We start from the raw sequence: 19058 nt of genomic DNA on the forward strand, positions 1-19058 counted from the left end.
TATCTTCTTGGAGATTTGAGAGGAGAAGCAGGGAAGCAAAATTGTTGAAATCACAGAGGAGAAAATTTAGTTTGAAACAGGCAGTGTGAAAGTTTTAGTGATCAATAGAGGTGTCCAGGCAGGTAAGGCTTTGGTTCTTGGATGGGAGAGAAATGAAGGTCAAAACTGCTGTGCAGTGTCTTCTAGTTGTAGTAACCTTGCTATTTACCCTTGTGCTCCTCTCCATGTCTTTTTAAAGTTAACCCTTGTTCCCCTCTACCCTGGTAACTCTTCCCTTTTTGATTTAGAGTTTTTCTGTGAACTCTCGTAGACACTTAGTAATTTTAGTTTAACTATGCAAACGTGAAATAAGTTGTACCACCAAACCTGATGGATGTTTTCAGATCTAGAGATAAGGATGTCTGTGTTTAACTAATGCATCATGTTAGAAGAAATTCCTTCAGTGAAAGGGTAGTCAGGCACTGGAACAGGCTGCCCAGGGAAGTGGTTGAGTCACCATCCCTGGAGGTATTTAAAAGATATACAGATACTGACATAGTTTAGTGGTGGACTTGGCAGTGTTAGGTCTACTGTTGGACTTGATGATTTTAAAGGTCTTCTCGAACCTAAATGATTATATGATTTGAGATGTCATTCACTGCTTTCCTGGAGCACTCATTAAGTGATATTCATCTGTCTTACCTGTATTGAGTTACATCCCTGGTTCCACAGCTGCTTTTCAGGTGATCTGGACTAATAAAGTTCAAAGCTAAAAAATATTAACATGTTTGCTCTCTGACATGGCTATGTAGGAGAATTAAATCCGTAACTCACTTTGGTCACTCAAAATACGTAATGATGCCCAGTGAATAATTTTTTTTAGGTGTTTCTGTTTGTGTCAGTTATGTTTGTTAATTTTTGCTACCTGAGGCTGTGAAACTACTTTAATTTAAATGAAGTCTTCTGACATTAGTGAGGCAGACCTTAAAAACAAGTGCTCTGTGCAAGAGGTGCCAATGAGTCTTCAGGTCTCATGCTTTCAGAAAAACTGACATTTTGTTAATTTTGTTTCTTTGTTAGAATTCTTCAAAGCCAATTGATCACTTCCTGGGGCAATGTGTGAATTTGGATATTATTTGGATTCTGTTGTAGTTGAATAATTATACATAAGGCTCCTTGGTGCTTGAGTGGTAGTTTGTTGTGTGCCTGCAGTGATGTCTGAAACTGATTTCATCTGCTGACTGCTAAATACCTGTTTTGGAAACTGCCTAGTAGTTACTAGAAGATGATGGGTGAAAACTTCATGTATACGTAACTTTTTACACACACACACACACACACACACACACACACATATCTGATGTATAAATGTATAAGCTGTGAGCTTATAGATTGAGAGCTTTAAGGGGAAAGAGTAGTAAACTGCTTACCATACTGCGTGATTTCTGTATTGTGTACAGAAGGATGGTTTATTTGTGGCAAGAAGTTTACCTGAAAATGTCTTTTACCCTTTAGGATGGCACCAGAAGTTGCGGCAGTAGAAAGAAAAGGTGGCTATAACCAACTCTGTGATCTGTGGGCAGTTGGAATAACTGCTATAGAGCTTGCTGAACTTCAACCTCCAATGTTTGACCTACATCCAATGAGGTTAGTAAGGGGTTAAGACTTGGTGTGTAAATACATCTTTGTAACTAATCCACTTGGAGTAGCCACTGTGTGTCCTTGTGGTGTTTGGTGATACTGTAAGGGCGTTAAGTGTTCTGAATGTCCATGGTACAAATGGTAGTAAGTCTTCCTGGTGCATAAATGTGTAATGTTGGTAGCATCTTTTAAAGTGATGGACTTCTTCCTGCCAACTAAAGAATGTATTTAATAATTCATCTTGTATGTATCGAAACGTAAACCACAGAAATAGGGTTGGGTTGTTGGTTTGTTTGTTTTTTTCAGAGCACTATTTCTAATGACAAAAAGCAACTTCCAGCCTCCTAAATTAAAGGACAAAATGAAATGGTAAGTACTTTTCTGTTTCAGTAGATAATGATCATTTATTTCACTGGGTATCTGGTTCTAATTCTTGCTACTTCATTTTACAGGTCCAATAGTTTCCATCATTTTGTGAAAATGGCACTTACAAAAAATCCTAAAAAAAGACCTACAGCTGAAAAGTTACTACAGGTACACATTTATTAGTGGGATTTTTTTTCAAGTTATAAATTTACAATATTACAACAGTGGTTGTAATTTTAATGTGTTTGTCTTTCAGCATCCTTTTGTTACCCAGCCATTAAATCGGAGTCTTGCTATTGAACTTTTGGATAAAATGAATAATCCTGATCATTCTACTTACCATGATTTTGATGATGATGATCCTGAGGTAGGAATATGTTTAATCATTAAATCAGATTCATAGAATCATAGAATTAGGTTTTGATTTGCTGATAAAAGTAAATTATGATACACTGAGCCACAGAATGTTGTGTGATCTGGAATAGTCTCAAGGGTTGCTTTTACTTTTGGTTGTGCTGCTGTATTGCACATACAAGCACTCACCAAAATTCGTTATATTTGGGGGAGAGAAGCTCAAAGAGAGAGATATAAACACTTTAAATGTTGTTTACTGGTGTCCTTCAACAATTTTGCAACAGTAAATACGAACGACTACTCAAGTCCTGGGTTCTGTCATGCATTCTGTTTTCTGTTTCTTTGTGGAACTGTTTCCATCTGCAAATTGTTTTTCATCTGCAAAGAAAGCATTTGTAAAAATAATTTTTACATCTGTAAAACTTGTTCTTTTAGTCCTAATTTACTCTCTTATGAGGAGAATGGTCCTGTAGTTATTCTTCTAAAATGGTTTGCTGTGTGCTTCTTGCAGATTCTTTTCCATCTTGGGATAATCTGAAACTTGATTCCTTTTGGTGGTGGTAAAGGAAGAGTTTCTGATTTTCTGCTTTAACAGCCAAGAAAAAAAATAGCATACTTATGTAAGATGATAAACAGTACAGGACTGAACTGTTTCATAAATAAGAGAAGACAGATAGATACTCTGTTACTTCATCCTGTCTTTGTACTGAAGCGTATGTTAATGAAGTCTTTCCAAATGTTTACAGTTCCCTAACTGATAATGTCTTTTGGGTAAAAACTAATCCTTTTGACACAAATGACATTGATTCATTAATTGCATGCTTGTGTTTTATTTTTCATATGGATAAACTAGTCTAAAAATGCCTTCAAGTGAAAAGAAGCTTAAAATAAGCAGCTACTGTGAGATAATTTAAGATTTTACAAGTTAAATGAGCTTATATCCACTCGAACAGCAGTGAGAAGTTGACATGCATCAATGCCTTTGAAAGGCATTGAAATGAGGGTGATGAGGCACTGGCATAGGTTGCCCAGAGAAGCTGTGGCTGCCCATCTCTGGCAGTGTTCAAAGCCAGGTTGGATGGGGCTTGCAGTAACCTGGTCTAGTGGAAAGTGTCCCTGCCCATGGCAGGGGATTGGAACTGGATGAGCTTTAAGGTCTCTTCCAGCCCAAACAATTCTATGATTCTGTGATCAAGTGTTTTTTCCTTAGAAGCTGAAGTAAGTAAATGTAGAAAGAAGAGCAAGTGAAATAGATCTTTTTTGTATTGTAGAGTGCAATGCTTACGTACTTCCTGAATGGGAGGAAAGGAGAGGAAGGCATAAGGTTTGGATGCATGAGTAATGATTGAATGAATAAGGATTTTAAAAGCAATTGCAAATAGTGGAGCACACTTCATAAATTTTTCTGTTGAAATATTTAGGGAAGTTAAACACACAAGAAAACAATGTGGTTGATTTTTATGTCAGCATTAAGAGAAAGGTGTCTGAATCCCAATAGCACTGGGGAGCTTGGATTTTCTCATCATAAGCTCCAAGGATTAGGTGTCCTTCAGTTCCCTTTCCAGGGCGATTGAAAGCTCTGGGAGCTGTTAAAGTGGTATTTCTGTAGAAACCAGAAAACCAAAGCTTTCATGAGCTGTTGTAAGAAGAAGGGTGGCTTCAGTGTGTTTCACTCTGTTTCACTTCAGCTTTCAGTGTGTTTCCTGTGAGTGAGCTGCTCGGATCAGAGTCTTCTGTGCTTTCATGGAAATTGTACTGAAACCCTGATGTGCCATTCCCCCATGTCACTGATAGATCTTTGCAGTTAGAATCTTGATCTTTATTTTGAGCCACTGAGGTGGAGAATCTCTGTTCCTTCCTGTATGTACCCTTCATTTCAGTACCTGTTTTATTGATATGTTATTTCTGGGGAGAAAATGAAAACAACCCTGTAGCAGTGATCAGAGAGTGCATATTTCCATCATTTATCAGTGAGCTAGACTTGCTAAGTGCAGAGGACAAGCACTTGTCTTTTGATACGTATTTTTCAGTTCATTTGTTCTTTATTTTATGTTGCTGAGGGTTTTTTTGCTGTGTTTGCAAGCTTCTGTACTAGGCATAATGATACTCCATTGTTCATCACACATCTTTGAGCTCACCAGTGAGCTTTGAGCATAGTTACCTGTGATGATGGGTCATTTTCATTGGCTAGGCAACTTAGGTGTCTCTTCTCATTTCTCCTCCAACCATATTGCCAGATTTTCATTACGGCATTTAATCCACCTGAAAAACAAGATTGATAATGACACTTGGGAAAACATTTTATTTGTAATAAGCAAGTCTAGAACCCACCTCTGAATAAAGCAGGTGATAATGAATTATTTGATGTGTCTTGAGCAAGGTCTGAATTTCAGAGGAAGAATCCTGCCATAGGTAGAACAGTTTTTGACATTGTGGTGTTTCCTATAATAAACCGAAGGGAAAGGAATAAGAAGTGTGGATGCTCCATTTATTTTTATATATAAATGTGTGTATATATATATATATATATATATATATATATATATATATACACATATACATATACACATGCATGCTTGCTTCAATTAGAGAGGTAGCTGGAACCATTAATCTAAACTTGAGGACTGACCACTCCTGTACTTGCAGCAATCACCTGGATGCGTTTATCAAAAATTGAAAGCAACAAATCATAGTACAACATAACATGGTACAGACAATACGGTGAGAATCTTGAGCTTCAGACATGCTTCCCAGTTTGTTTGGAGTTTTGGTTATTTGGGATGGTGGGTTCGTTGTTTTTTGGGGTTTTTTTTTTAGAGACTGTACAGCTTTTCTGGCTATTGGTGGTCCTTGAAAGCAAGTCTACTGTCCACTGTGGTGACAGTTCTTCACCTGGCCTATGCTGTTTTTAGGGGATGCTGTCTGTTACTGCTTGGATAGTCTGCAGTCATGTGGGTGAGGCAGAAATTAAGATGTGAATTTGCCACCTCTTTGAAGAGTGCCACACTACATCTTTAAAAAACTTGGAAAAATGTGGATTGTTTAATAACAAAACTAAAAACAAGTGATCAGATTATTTGGGTGTCATCAGAAAGGTCTCCCCTAGATACAGTCATTGTTCATTTGGTAGCAGTATCTGTAACTGACATTTTGAATATTTTTCTCTACCCCAACTCATGGAGGACTTCATTTGGTTTTCCATTTAGTTAAAGACAGGATATCCATCTGGGGCTCTGCTTTCACTCCCTTAATAATAAACCTTTGGATGTTGACAGCTGACTGTTCACATTTCTGTGACAGTGATTCTCATGATGGATGTGATAGCAGAAAAGCTTGCAAAGAGTAAAGTGTGCATGTTTTATCCTTAGCATGTTCTGGGGATAAGATGGTCCTGAGATACGTATCGTGATAAATACGCCATTTGGGCACAATTTTAATGTCAGGGAGTTATCCTACATTCCTTTGTCCTCTTGCACAGCTCAGATGTCAGCTGTTTGTATTAGTCTGTTGTCAGTGTAGACCTTTCAAGGTGACTTGAGGACTCTTCTCGTGACTGAGAGATGAAGATGTGACTCCTTCCAGTAATTCTGTGGACAAGGAGAAAGTGATGAGAGAGCAGGCTCTGCCTGTTGTGTAATAGGAACATCTGTGGCAGGATGCAAGGAGCTCTCACGATATTGCTGCTAAGGCAAAAATACCTACTACCCCTACTGCAGTTGGGCTCCTGGTGCTGGCATTACAGATGCTCAAGCATCATGTGCAAGTGTGCAGTGCCTCTTGACAAAAGATTACATCTTTTAACATTTAAGAGTATTTGAAATACTGAAGTAGAAAACAGATCAAACCTTGACATGCATCATGAGCTACCGCAAACTGTTTTTAAAGCTTGAAAGAACATACAGCAGACAAACCAGAACTGAGGAAGGGGAGGATTGCCGTAAGTTACAAGAAATTAAAAACTGCCCTTGATATACATCAGTCCATAATGAGAAAATACATACCCACAGTCTGTCTCTCCAGTTTCAAGTAAGACCAAAGTAAACAAATGGGAGGTGAAACACTGTAAATATGTGTTGGATCATAATATAAAGCAGGGAAGTAGTGTGTGATGAAAGGGGAGAAGGGAAATAATGCTTTCAGATAATATTTCAGGGATAAACAGAGTTCCTAAGCTATTTGTGACTCTTCGTGATAGTACAGCAGTTGAAGTTCTCTAACTCTGTCATCACTTCATAGTCAGAATTTGCCATGTGTGGAGATTACAGTTAGTATATACAAAAGCAAAGCTAACATACCAGCACAGCAAATTTCTGACACTATTATGTCAGATTGCTTTAATTAAAAGTTGTTTTGCTGCCACATACTCAACACAAGCATAACAGACATGGTTTTCAGACATTACTTGGCCTAACATCATGGAGAATGAACTTTCTTCTAAAGAGTAAGATTTCATTGTAGAGGACATACTGAAAAAGCACACAGTTATGATTTATGTTGCTAATTTTGCGGCCTGATTATATGCAGAAGTCAGATGGTCTTGTACTATCATTAAGAAACCTTAAGTTACAGTTACTAAGAGAACCTGCAGTAGTGGATGTGGAAAGAAGAGAGAAAATTCAGCAGGGGCAAAGAAATGAAAGCCAAGTCTTAAAATTCATGGCACTTCATTCTGTAGAGAAGTAAATGGAAATCCAGGGGGCAAAAATAGAAGTGGAACGTAAATATGAAGGTGAATTTGTAGAAATGCAGGCATTGTTCTTGTCACACAGCACAGGAGTACCAGGAATACTCCCTTCTATTCAGCTCTGAAAACCTCAGGATAGTTTATCATCTACTTAAAATGATGACTTCTTAGGAATCAGTTCAGGTTAGAAGCTGGGAAAATGATTGGGATATCTGAATGAATGAAACACTCCCTGTAAGTCAGATTTAGTCTTACTGCTTATTTTGGACACTACCAATATCCTTAAAGTGAATGGGGCAAAAAGGAAATATCTGAGCAAAAACCAGTGCTGGCCAACATTGTCTTTATTTACTCAAATCCAGTGTTTGAAAAACCCTTATCTTGAAGTTAGTCTACAGATAAATTGTCTCCAAATAATTATAATTTTAGTGTATAAATACACACATGAAATTTTTTTTTTTGTTTGTTTTGTTTTGTTTTGGTCCTGCTTGATTTCTTTCTTTCTTTTTCTGATACTGTGCTAAAGAAACCTGCTGAAAACTATGCACACAATACTGAGTTTCAAGTGAGTGTGTTTTGGTATTGAAGTGTTTTATTTTTCTCTTCTAGCCTCTTGTAGTGCCTCATAGAATTCACTCAACAAGTAGAAATGTGAGAGAAGAGAAGACACGCTCTGAAATAAACTGTAAGTGTATTTGACAACATTAAATACTTTAAAGAGAATCCTTAATATTCACTTATTTCAGTTTGTATTCTAGGTATCTCACACACACAGGAACATTTTTAGTGATGTGTAAGAAAACAAAACCGTATGCTGTTTCACTTGTGGGTATAGGTTCTAAATACTATGCAGAAGAAATCTTAGTGTATAATATTTGAACGCGCCCTTTATCAGCACTTCAGCAAGCCTCACTGTTGCTTCATCTTAGTTGAAAGGATGCAGCCTGAGTTCTGACGATTGGTGTAGCTTCATGTGCCACTCCAGCAAGGATTTTCAGAGTGATGCCACATTCTGCTGGGTAACAGAATGGCAGAGGAGGTTTTATGTCCTTAATTTAATATTTTGTTGTACTTTTTGCTTTTCTGATAGAAACAGGCATGTAGAAATCAGGGAGGATGTTATCACTGGCTGTTAAGGGCAGACTCCACTCCCTGAATTGTGTTTATTCTTTTGCTTGAATTAAAGTAATACTTGATTTATTTAATATTTGGAGCTTTAGTTATCTCTTCTTAAGCTAAAGTTTAGGGGAAGAGTGTTAAAGAACTGTCCTACAAGATGTGATTACCTCTCTCCAAACTTCATTCAAGGCTCTTTAGTGCTTGGGTATTCACCCGGAAGCACTGGGAATTCACTCCAGGATGTGGGCTTCTGGGTGAATCTCCCAGAAGACATCTGGGAGTGAATTCACACAGTGGATGGGTTTTTTGGTTTTGGATTTTTTTTTTTCCCCTATAATTTTGTCATGGTTTAAACAAAAGTCATCCATAAATCACACAGTCGCTCTCTCACTCCCCCTCTTCTTGCCCTCCCCCTACACCCGGAGGGACAGAGAGGAGAATTGAAAAGAATGCAGCTCCCACGGGTTGAGATAAGAACAGTTTAGGAACTAAGGTATAACACAAACCACTACTGCTACCACCAATAATAATAATGATAAAGGAAATAACAAGAGGAAAGAATACAACCAATAACACCAGCCAACCAATAACTCGCCCCAGCCAAGCACCGACCGATACCTCATCCAACCCTGCAGTCCTCTAGCCCTTCTGGGTAACTCCCCGTTACATCCTGGGCATGACGTGCTGTGGTATGGAATACCTCTTTGGCTAGCTTGGGTCAGGTGTCCTGTCTCTGCTTCCTCCCAGCTTCCCCTCCTCCCTGGCAGACCATGAGGCTCAGAAAGTCCTTGGGCAGACCAAATATTTGAGCAGCAACTAAAAACATCGGTGTTATCAGCACTGCTCCCAGGCCAAAAAAAAAACCTCAAGAAACCCCCCAACAAAACACAGCACTGCACTAGCTACTAAGAAGGAGAAAAATAACTGCTGCTGCTGAACCCAGGACAAATTTACAGCTGTACTGCTCCTCTAAAGTGGGCACTTCACTGCTCTCTTTGCTGAATGGTTTTCCTGATCCTTCTAATGAGTAGCTTTTGCCTGATTATAGTCCAACTTAAATTCTTGTTTTCCTTTTCTCCTCTTTAGTTGGTCAAGTAAAATTTGATCCACCCTTGAGGAAAGAGACAGAGCCACATCATGAATTTGTGAGTAACAAGAAACATGGGCTATACTCTGTACATTATTTGCTGCAAATATATGTGGAGGAGAACTCAGAGCTATATAGCATACTTCCTTAGTGCTACTAAGATTGGTAGCAATGTCATAACATATGGGTCTTAAATTTTTTGGTGCCATTACACTATATGCAGCAAGACCCCTTATTTGTGGGTTCTGACAGGTGTGATTTATGTGATAAGCAACAGCCCCTTGTCTTGTGGATTTCCTCTATGCTTTATACCTCATTGTCATGTCTATTATTCCCTTTATTTATGGAGTTACTTTAATTGTAGAATTGCTGTGTGTACTTAAATGTTTCTCTCCCTTATGCATATATTGACAGTGACTGATAATGGAAATAATGAAATTGAGGGTCTGGGAAAGATATGCATAATGCTATTAAAAAAAATTGATTTTGGTGGAATTCTTATTTTCTCCACACAACCAACCTTTTTGTGGCCCTGCATCACACCTGAGTCATGCTGAGCCTGGCAGTTGCTGTGTTCTGTTTTGGTGTATTGCCAGTGTTTCCATCCTATGCACCCATCAGTACAAGGGGCATGAGAACTCGATCAGAGAGAGAAAAGGTGTCTGTGTTGTCTCACAGACAGAAAGCTTCCACTTTTGTATGGTGTCTGTTGCTTTTCACATTTGTGCACATGGGCAGCTTCTTCACGTTCCTTCATAAAAAGGACACTCCTTTGCTTGCTTCCTTCAGACTTCTGTGTTATCTTTGTTTTCCTAAGGCAGGTGTTAAATTGGCTTAGTACATAGGTGGGAGGGGCATTGTCTTTGCTCTGAGTTGGTTTTGGGAAGGGTGTGTACCTAGGAATGTACTTCCTCTTTTATGGTCTACAAACTACACAGGACTTCTGACAGATTTCCTTGTTTTGATCTGTAGTTGTACAAAAATCTCATTCCCAGTGCCTAGTCCTTTGGTAGTGGGTCAGCTGGATCTTGTGTATGAGGTTGTATATAATCTTGCTCTGCCTCAGCAACCAACTGACTGGACGGGTAGTCTGCAGTTTCTGGTACCTATTGGGGATGGAAAAGAATAGCTTACCAAATCACATGTAAAACTTAAGCAGTTATTTTGGATATGTAATTTAGACCTTGACAAAACTGCGTAACAACAACATTTGTGAGCCCTGGTTATACAAGTGTTTATTAAATGTGGTAATGAAGTCAGTATTTTTACCATAAACTCATTGGTTAATTCAAAATGTTTTCTGAACTGAGTCCAAGTTATCTTGGCTTTGCTTCCCTGTTGCATTGTTTAGATTATGAAGCGGGTACTACCGTAGCATTGTATAGTTCAAATTATAATGCTTTTGCTCCTTAAGAATTTTATTTATTTATACTTAAACATAATCACAATTGCAAAAAGGTGATAACAGAGAAGCTAAAGTTTTAAAAATACTTTTTCCATTTCTTGTTTTATCAGTCACTGACTATACAAACCATTTAGGGGACAATTTCATGGGGCAGAGGGGTGTTTTCATTGCACTTCAGGAAGCTGAGTTGCTGAACTTGGGAGAGAGATTTTGGTACAACTTTTAAGAGCACTTCTCTGGCAGGTGTTGTCAGAAAGGAGGAATGGAGCCTTTTCCTACCTTGTGCATTAGTAATCAGAACCTTTGCACTTTGGAATCTTGGGAGCTCTTGAATGGTCCAGATTAATGCAGCTGAAAAGGAAGTCTTTTAGTATTGTGCATTCTTGTCAGTTTGCATACTTGAAAGCTGTCCAAAGAACTTGCCTCATCTCTGCCTATAAGGAAGACCTATAACTGCTTGTTTCAGTCTTGTTGAAGAGGGAAATTAACTGCTCCACTGCTCATACTAGAATGAAGCATGCAGACCTGATAAGTCCTTTCCAGATAAAATTGAACTTTGATTTTGAAAATGATAATACTGGGTTTGTAGGGCAAAGAAAAAGTGTATTTTGTCATTAAATAGAGAACCAGTGGGCAATTTAAATTGGTATGTCAAATGAAAATGAGATGGTCTAGCAAAGAGCCTTAGTACAAAGCGGGCTGAGGGTGAGCTTGTAACACTACATGCTCTGGGAGAGAAAGTCTTTTAAATGGAAGCAGGAACACAAGCTGCACATCTGTTCCTCCAGCAATAACAGTGCGGATTCCTTTTCATTAAAGCAGGTCTGACCCTTTTCCTTTTGTCTCGCTAAAGCATGCTTAAACTTTATGCTTATTTACTCATGGGTATGAGTGCAAACCCAAAGGACTGGACCACTGCAGCATGATGAGTTATTGTTGGTGGTTCACTGAAATGTTGAACTGGTACGTACTTGCCTTTTACTGAGGCAGCTTCTCACTCATTACCACAGCTCAGGTGATGAACAGTAATTCATTGTTTTGGTGTGATTTGTTGATGTTTGGTAGTGTTCCCACACTTGTAGCTGTGTTTTACCCTCATTTGCACAACTATCTTAAACATGATTTGAGTTTCAACTAATAACTTCTTAGCAAGAAAATTTCCCTTTATGTGTATGCATGGCTTTCAGTCACAATATAAATAACTTGAGTTTCTTGATCTCTATCTAATGAACAGCTTGACAGTAGCGATTTTTTCGACAATTCAGAAGAAGTATACTACACTGCAAGATCTAACCTGGTATTTTTTCAATTTATGACTTACTTTGTCAGTGTTAGTTTTGTCTTTGTTTTCCTTTTTCAAAGCTCATGTTTTGTTGTGTTGTTGTATCGGTGTTTTCACCTGTGTATAAGCCATTCAATGTAAGGATTAGTGTATATATGTGTTTCTGTAATGTGGGAAGGAATTTTTAGTATGTGTAGTATTGAAAGTTCTTAACCCGTGTTTATGTTTAGTTGAACCACTTATAGAAGGAGCTCAGTATTATGCACTCATTCTAAGTTCTTTGTTTAACTGCCTCACGATGCATAACTTGTTAATTTTTTTGAGGGTGATTAAAAACAGAAGAAACATTCTCATCATATTTTTGTCTGGTAATTCCTTTAAATAGTCTCATGAAAGACTATAAAATTATATAAATGTGTCCAGTTTCTCCAGATGGTAATTATATTACAGAAGGAATATACATTTAATATAAATAAAGTGGAGTCTTAAGTGTTCTCAATGGTATTTGGCATCATTTGTAGTCTGATACACGTACCAAATTTTCTCTTACTGCACTGCTAAAACATTTGGTTGTTATCATTGAGGGGTAGAAATTATTCTAGAAAGCGAGTCTTCTTATTTCTCTGCTCTTTAGGCATGGTGTAGTTAGAAAAGTAATGCTTTTAAATCTTGAACATCTTTGTCTGCTGTTGGGGGAAAGAAAGAAACATTCTGTACGAGATCACAGGCATTATTCTGCAAACTTGCTTGATTTTTTTGAGATGTAATATAAGTTTACTGAGGGGGAAATGAAAAACTGGTTTGTTTGAGGAATGTCTTTTGTTTGTGATTTGTTGTGGACTTTTTGTTTGTTTTGGCATCATTTGGCTTGGTGTGAGTTGAATCTGCCAATACCATAGTTACTGACAGCTTACATTGTCTTCCCCATTCTTGAAAGGAATTTCCTGTATTGCTTGATTATACAAATGTTTCACAAATTGTTTTGAGCTCCATAGCTTAGATTTCTCTGTATGCAATGGGATCACCTCCATCCTGTGCAGTTGCTCTGGCATTGGAAGTGTGGTTATGATTATTCAGTTTGGTTTGCTTTTGGTTTCTTCTTCTGAGTTTAACAGTTCTTATAATCTTTTTCAGGTTACTTTCCATGGTGTCACATAATCTTGCTAGCTTAATATCTGTGGGTCCAAGAGATAAATGCGAACACGTCTCCTAACTGGATTGTCCTTTTCCATCTTTCTTTTGCCCCAGTACACTCTTTTGTGTGCACTCTTTTGCCTTTGTGCATTCTTCTGTTCAGTACACTCTTGAAAAATTATTACTTTGATAAAGCTTGTACCGTACATGATCATGAGCGTGTTTTTAAAGCCAACCTACAGCACTTCCTGTGTTTCAGTGCTTTCTTCACAACTACAAGTGCTCATTGTGAATCAAAGAAGATAATTCTGATTTGGTGTTAATGCTTCACTGTAAGATTCTTCCAGTAAAATCTAATCCTTCTGAAAATTAGAAGAAACATTTAGTAGTTGATTCATTCTTCTGTTGTGGACCAGGACAATACTAAACAAACTTTCTCTTGTATATGTGGTTGGTCTGTCCTAGCTGCAGGACTTTTTCACTTGGCTGCGTTAAACTTTATGGGGTTGTGTTGCCTACTCCTGTGGCTTGTTGAGGTTCCTCCGGCTGGCAGGCTACTTTTTTCTTTTTGGATGTTAAGAGTGGTATCATGATAATGTTGGCCAGCTACCTCAGCACCTTGGATGCATTACACCTGGTTCTAGTCTGCGTCATGCTCACTGACTTTTTTAACACTATAGCCAGTGACTTTTTAACTTGTAGTAGGGGAAAAATTAAATCTTTGTGCATTGGATTTTATTTAATTTAGCTTGGCATGTTCAGCACCCAGTGAAAAGTGTTGAATTTTACAGTTTTGGAAAGTGACAGAGGAGTTGAACGGAACTTGGATTTGGTGTCTCAGGTTCCGACCTACAGTTCAGTTATGAATTTAGCATTCATTTTAGTAAAGGATTCAGTACGAGGTTTGCAGTTATAGTGCAATCTACACTGTTGTTTGTCAGATGTATTTATACATTTGGTCCTATTTGGTTATGGTTGTTTTTTGTTTCAGGTTATAAATATGTTCTGGGTTTAATAATGTGTAATAGTTTTTGGTAACGATTAGTTTTAGGAATGCAAAAATGTTTCAGCATAGCTGTTCTGTGTTAATGAATTACTTGTGGCAGAAGAACTAAAACAGTGGTAGGAAAAGATTGGAGGCTGACATAAATGATAGAGTACTTTTCCCAGTAGCCTTTTTCTTTGGTTTAAGTAATTTTTCTTCAGTTTAAGTAATTTTTCTTCTCACCACGCATGCATATGTATTTTGTTGCTTTGTTAAAAGCCATAAAGACTTGTGTCCTACTTAGTTGCAGTGTATTTCTGGAGTTAAGTTAGCTGTCAATGCTGAATTTCAGAGAGAATCTTCATACTTTATTCACATTTAGGTAATAAAGTGATGCATGGTTCTTATGATCAGAAGAAAATAATTGGAAATGGGGGAAAAGCACTTAAGGGTTGGGATATGGGTTTTGCTTATACTTTCTTTCCCTGTATGTTTTGGGTATTTTCTTCCTTTTAAAAGTAATTGAGAAAATGAGATGTTCAATTTTATTGCTAGGGGGCAGTTTAAAAATGTTGTATGCAGTTGCCTATTGCATTGATGCCTTACCATATCTAATTATTTAGTGTTCCAATATATGGGTATGAAATAGTGCTGTTTGTGCCGGGTAGACATTAATAGACAAAATGCATAGAGAATTGATATAATGAAAAACTTGAGGGGAAAAAAAATCCTCAAACCAAACCTGAAAGGAAGAGGGGAACAGTGTTTGTGTAGCAGTAACATACAGTAAAACCTGTCAGTCATTAGGGAAGAATTATATTTAGCAAATATTGTATTTAAAAAAAATAAACATGTAACTTGCTATTTCTGATGCATCAGGCTATCCAAAGAAACTCAAGAATGCGCCTTTAATTGAAATAAAGACACGAAAAGTATAGCATATGCATTAGGTTCATTTTAAAAAGAGCCTAATATTACATCCTCCTTTATAAAGCAGTCTGTTAGGAATGGTTTAATCATTTTACGGAGAAATAGAGATGTGTACGTGCCTTCTTGTTTGCTATGTTAGTAGTCCAAAGGTGATTTATATTCTTTGAAATTCAGAGTTACTTCCTCAGCAGTTTCTGCTTTTAAAGTCTTAATTTTGTCACTTTAAATGATCTTGTTTCTCACAAGATGTCGGGAACAGCAAATCTAGGAAGTGGCTGTGAATTGCTCGTTCACTGTATACATTCAGCTTTGGGTTGGTTTTTTTTGTTTTTTTTTGGGGTTTTTTTTTCTTTTTTTTTTTTTAAGGACAGAATACCTAAAAGTAGACTTTGAGTACAGCTCAGCCCTACAGAGCAACTTAGAAGCATAAGACTGTCAAAAGTACAGTAACAATTCCTCATAAAATTCTGCAGAAAAAGCAGTTTTTGAAACTTCCACTGCAGAAGGTGGTGGAGATTTGATCATTCCTGGGGAATTTGTTTCATGGCATGGCCTTGCCGCCAGATTTGTCTTTGAGAAAATCTTTATGCTGTTTTTAGTCATTGATTGCTTTGCACATATGGTTTATCTGAAGGTGTGATTTGCCTTTCTACACGAGTTCTTCATTTAATGTTACCCAGCTTGTTGAGAAGAACTGGTAATTCTCTGTATTACTTTTTTTCCAAAGTGATCATTGCCAGCAAATAGCACTGTCATGTACATACTTGTGCTGGTTCAGGAATAGGCCATTGATAACCTTAGGCTGAAAGTGAATAATCTGGGTTGCATCTTCAATTTAACACCAAGATTTACTGACCTCATTCTGACTGGCTGTAATCTTGAGATTCTCTTGGCAAATATCTGTCTAGTCACTCAGATTTGTTCGGTCTTGGTGTTGTCTCATCTAAAGTGTTTTAGTTAACTCATCAGCATTGTATGTATGTTAAATATTAATGTAGGTTCATAAAGTTGTTGGGTTACTTTAGGTATGCAGGTCAGGTAACAGCTTTCTTTTAAGCCAGTTGTTGCATCATTTAGTAATTAATGTTAATCTGTTCTTCCCAGTGGGAATCCATAACTGGTAAGATTTCTGTTTCGTTGAAAAATACCTTTATTTTTGGCTTTAAAAAAAACTAGTTTTATTGGTTGTTTTGATGAAGTATAACAGCACACTGGAGGCTTTGCAGGATGCATGCAGTATTTAGTGATGGGTTTTGTACCAAATATGTAGCTAGAAGATTTATAAAATTATATGGATATATTTGGAGTAGAAGGAATTTCCCTAGCAATGGATTACTTCACCACATTTGGAGTGAAAACCAGCAGTATTTAAAGGACTTTGAAGAACACTAACAATCTACTTAAGGCAAAAAAAAAAAAAATCATACCCACTTAGAATCATACTCAAATAAATGCTAATAAGCAGCACAGTAGCAAATTGAATCAAAACAAAGCTTTTGTTCTTTTAAAGCATTTGAGTAATCCTGGCAGATGTCATTTTTCATGAAGAAAATCCCAGTAAGGCATAAAAAACCTGACAGATGAAGGCTCTTTACATTTTGTGAAAGGTTTCTTATTTTCTCCTATTATTTTTTTGTCACTGTTATACAGTATATATAGACGTACATTGCACAGTGTGCAGATGAAAACATACAGACATTTTAGGCTTTGCCCAGTGTAAGATCTTCATTTCTCACTTTGATTAATGTGATTTTGCAGCACATAGAACATATAAACCTTGTTGCTTGAAGGTGAAAATCTCAGATTTAGTTATTCTGATGGGGGATAATTTTTCTCAACAGACTCTCAGTCTTTGTTGGGGTGTCCTCCTACACAAAACCTGTTTAAACTCCTTGTTTGTGAGTCTGATGACATCTTATGATTCCAGTCTTGTTTTCTGGTCTAAAGCCTGAATCCTCAAAATACCTGTGCTTACATGTGGAAGTTTTTGAGGTTGCGTAGAAGTAATACAAGTACTTACAGTAAAGAAAGTTAAATTTGTGTTTCTTTGTGGTGGTGAGTACCTGCAGAAGAGAGTTAATTGCATAAGGTGACAGATATGGGGGTGATAGAGACTGAAGCTGCAGATTGCCTTCTTGAGGGAAGGAGACTTGTTTGGAGCAGGAGTAGAGAACTTGTTTGGGGCATAGGAGGAGGATGAACTGTGATGAAGAGAGATAAGGATAGCAGGAGGGATCAAAAATATCCATGACTGAGGGCTGACCCCTGCCACCTGCTACCTCTCAGAGCCCTGCACATGTTCCTGGGGAGGAGTGAGCTTTCTTCACTACCAGCACATCACTTGCAAGCTGTTCTTTTCTGTCACCTAACTTTCTAGCTCCACTGACAGATGTCTAGAGAGAAAGTCGGGTCATCCTTGTAAGTCAGACCCATAGAAGTGGATGGGGAAGGGAGGTTGTTTTATTCTGGAAGACAGATGTTTAATAAAGTTGGTACAAGGATTGAAAAGTTGGTCTCTATGGTTCAGGAAATGCCAGCATGGGGTTTGCCTTTGCAATTTTTATTCAACCCTCTGATCTGTGTGTTCTTTTACATCAAGTAATTACCAGTTACAGACAGTTTTTTTCCACAATCTCATTTGTCTTGGAAAAATGTGGAAAGTCACTGAAGCGATGAAATGCTACTGACAGCTGTGGTAGAAACACCCATGTGGAAACTACTACTTAGCTTTACAGAGCAGAATTGAGGATGCAGTAAACAACCCAGAACTCCTTGCTGAGCGGAAAACAATACACATGGCTTTGTGTTAAAGTGGTTGCCCTTTCGTCTGGAACTGAAAGCTGCGGTGGTTTCTGCTTCATCAGCTTGGGGCACTGGCAAATCTAGTGTGAGAATTTTCCTCTGTTTTTAAGAAATGCCCTTTTAAAAGGCTCCGTGAGTAGTTGTCATCTAACCCAACTCCTATAGCTTGGGTATCTGGGCATCTTTCTGAAGTACAGCATACTTTTGATATGGGCTGCAGCTGAAAGAGGCCTCTTCAACAGAAGATGTTGGAGGCCTTCAGAATGTTTCCTGGAAAGGAGCAGTGTTGCTTCATTATCACTAACTTAGTTGCTCAGTAATTCATTTCTCCTTGTGAGTATACTCAGTATTTTGGGAGCAGATTTATGCCCAGATTTTTCCTTTTGTGATCCACCTGAAAAAAACCCGAACTCTTTAATCATAGCAGTATCCTTCTGGCAGATGCAGATTTGATGGTGCTTCAGTATGGTCCCTGTATTTCCATTAATGCATTAAATTTGTGTGCCGTATGGTATCTGTTGAATTGCCACTTCTTTAAGTAGCCCATGCTCCATGATTGCTTGAGTGCTTGACTTTGCTGTTGGTACTGCATTTCTATTTTTTTATACAAAAGGTGATCCTAAAGTATACATGAGAGCATATATAATTTATCCTTAAAATACATACTGCTATAACTAGAGCTATAAAAACCACTTTTACTGTCCTCTCTGCTTATTTAACGCCCCCATGTGCTAAAGGCATTTCAGGCTCCCTTCCAGAGCTACTCCACATCTAAAATGAATACTACAATGTGCCAATGAGGGATGGCAGAGTTCTCTACAGGGTCTGGTAGATCACAAAGTCCTTTATGTTTGGTTCAGGGTTTGTTGTGGAGTTTTTTCCTGTGGTTTTGTCAGAATCATAGAATCATGGAACAGTTAGGGTTGGAAAGGACCTCAAGATCATCTAGTTCCAACCCCCCTGCCATGGGCAGGGACACCTCACACTAAACCATGCCACCCAAGGCTCTGCCCAACCTGGCCTTGAACACTGCTGGGGATGAAGCATTCACAACTTCCCTGGGCAACCCATTCCAGTGCCTCACCACCCTAACAGGAAAGAACATCTTCCTTATATCCAATCTAAACTTCCCCTGTTTAAGTTTTAACCCATTACCCCTTGTCCTGTCACTACATTTCCTGATGAAGAGTCCCTCCCCAGCATCCCTATAGGCCCCCTTCAGGTACTGGAAGGCTGCTATCAGGTCTCCACGCAGCCTTCTCTTCTCCAGGCTGAACAGACCCAACTTTC

At 38.0% G+C, this 19058-nt stretch overlaps 1 protein-coding gene across 6 annotated transcripts in view; it reads left to right on the forward strand.

Moving 5' to 3' along the window:
- The window catches only part of MAP4K3 (mitogen-activated protein kinase kinase kinase kinase 3), an 81418-nt gene that overhangs the window by 28322 nt on the left and 34038 nt on the right, over positions 1–19058 (forward strand). For 3 of the 6 annotated variants that reach the window (XM_065682109.1, XM_065682105.1, XM_065682106.1), the window contains 7 exons: positions 1495–1626; positions 1927–1989; positions 2073–2154; positions 2243–2353; positions 7634–7709; positions 9230–9288; positions 11870–11932. In XM_065682109.1, coding sequence (XP_065538181.1) covers positions 1495–1626; positions 1927–1989; positions 2073–2154; positions 2243–2353; positions 7634–7709; positions 9230–9288; positions 11870–11932 — 586 coding nt within the window. The remainder of the gene's footprint in view (positions 1–1494; positions 1627–1926; positions 1990–2072; positions 2155–2242; positions 2354–7633; positions 7710–9229; positions 9289–11869; positions 11933–19058) is intronic. The other 3 variants (XM_065682110.1, XM_065682108.1, XM_065682107.1) reach the window with 1 other exon arrangement.

Source organism: Lathamus discolor, chromosome 5 (assembly GCF_037157495.1).
Source record: "Lathamus discolor isolate bLatDis1 chromosome 5, bLatDis1.hap1, whole genome shotgun sequence".
In the NCBI taxonomy this organism is placed as follows: Eukaryota; Metazoa; Chordata; class Aves; order Psittaciformes; family Psittacidae; genus Lathamus; species Lathamus discolor.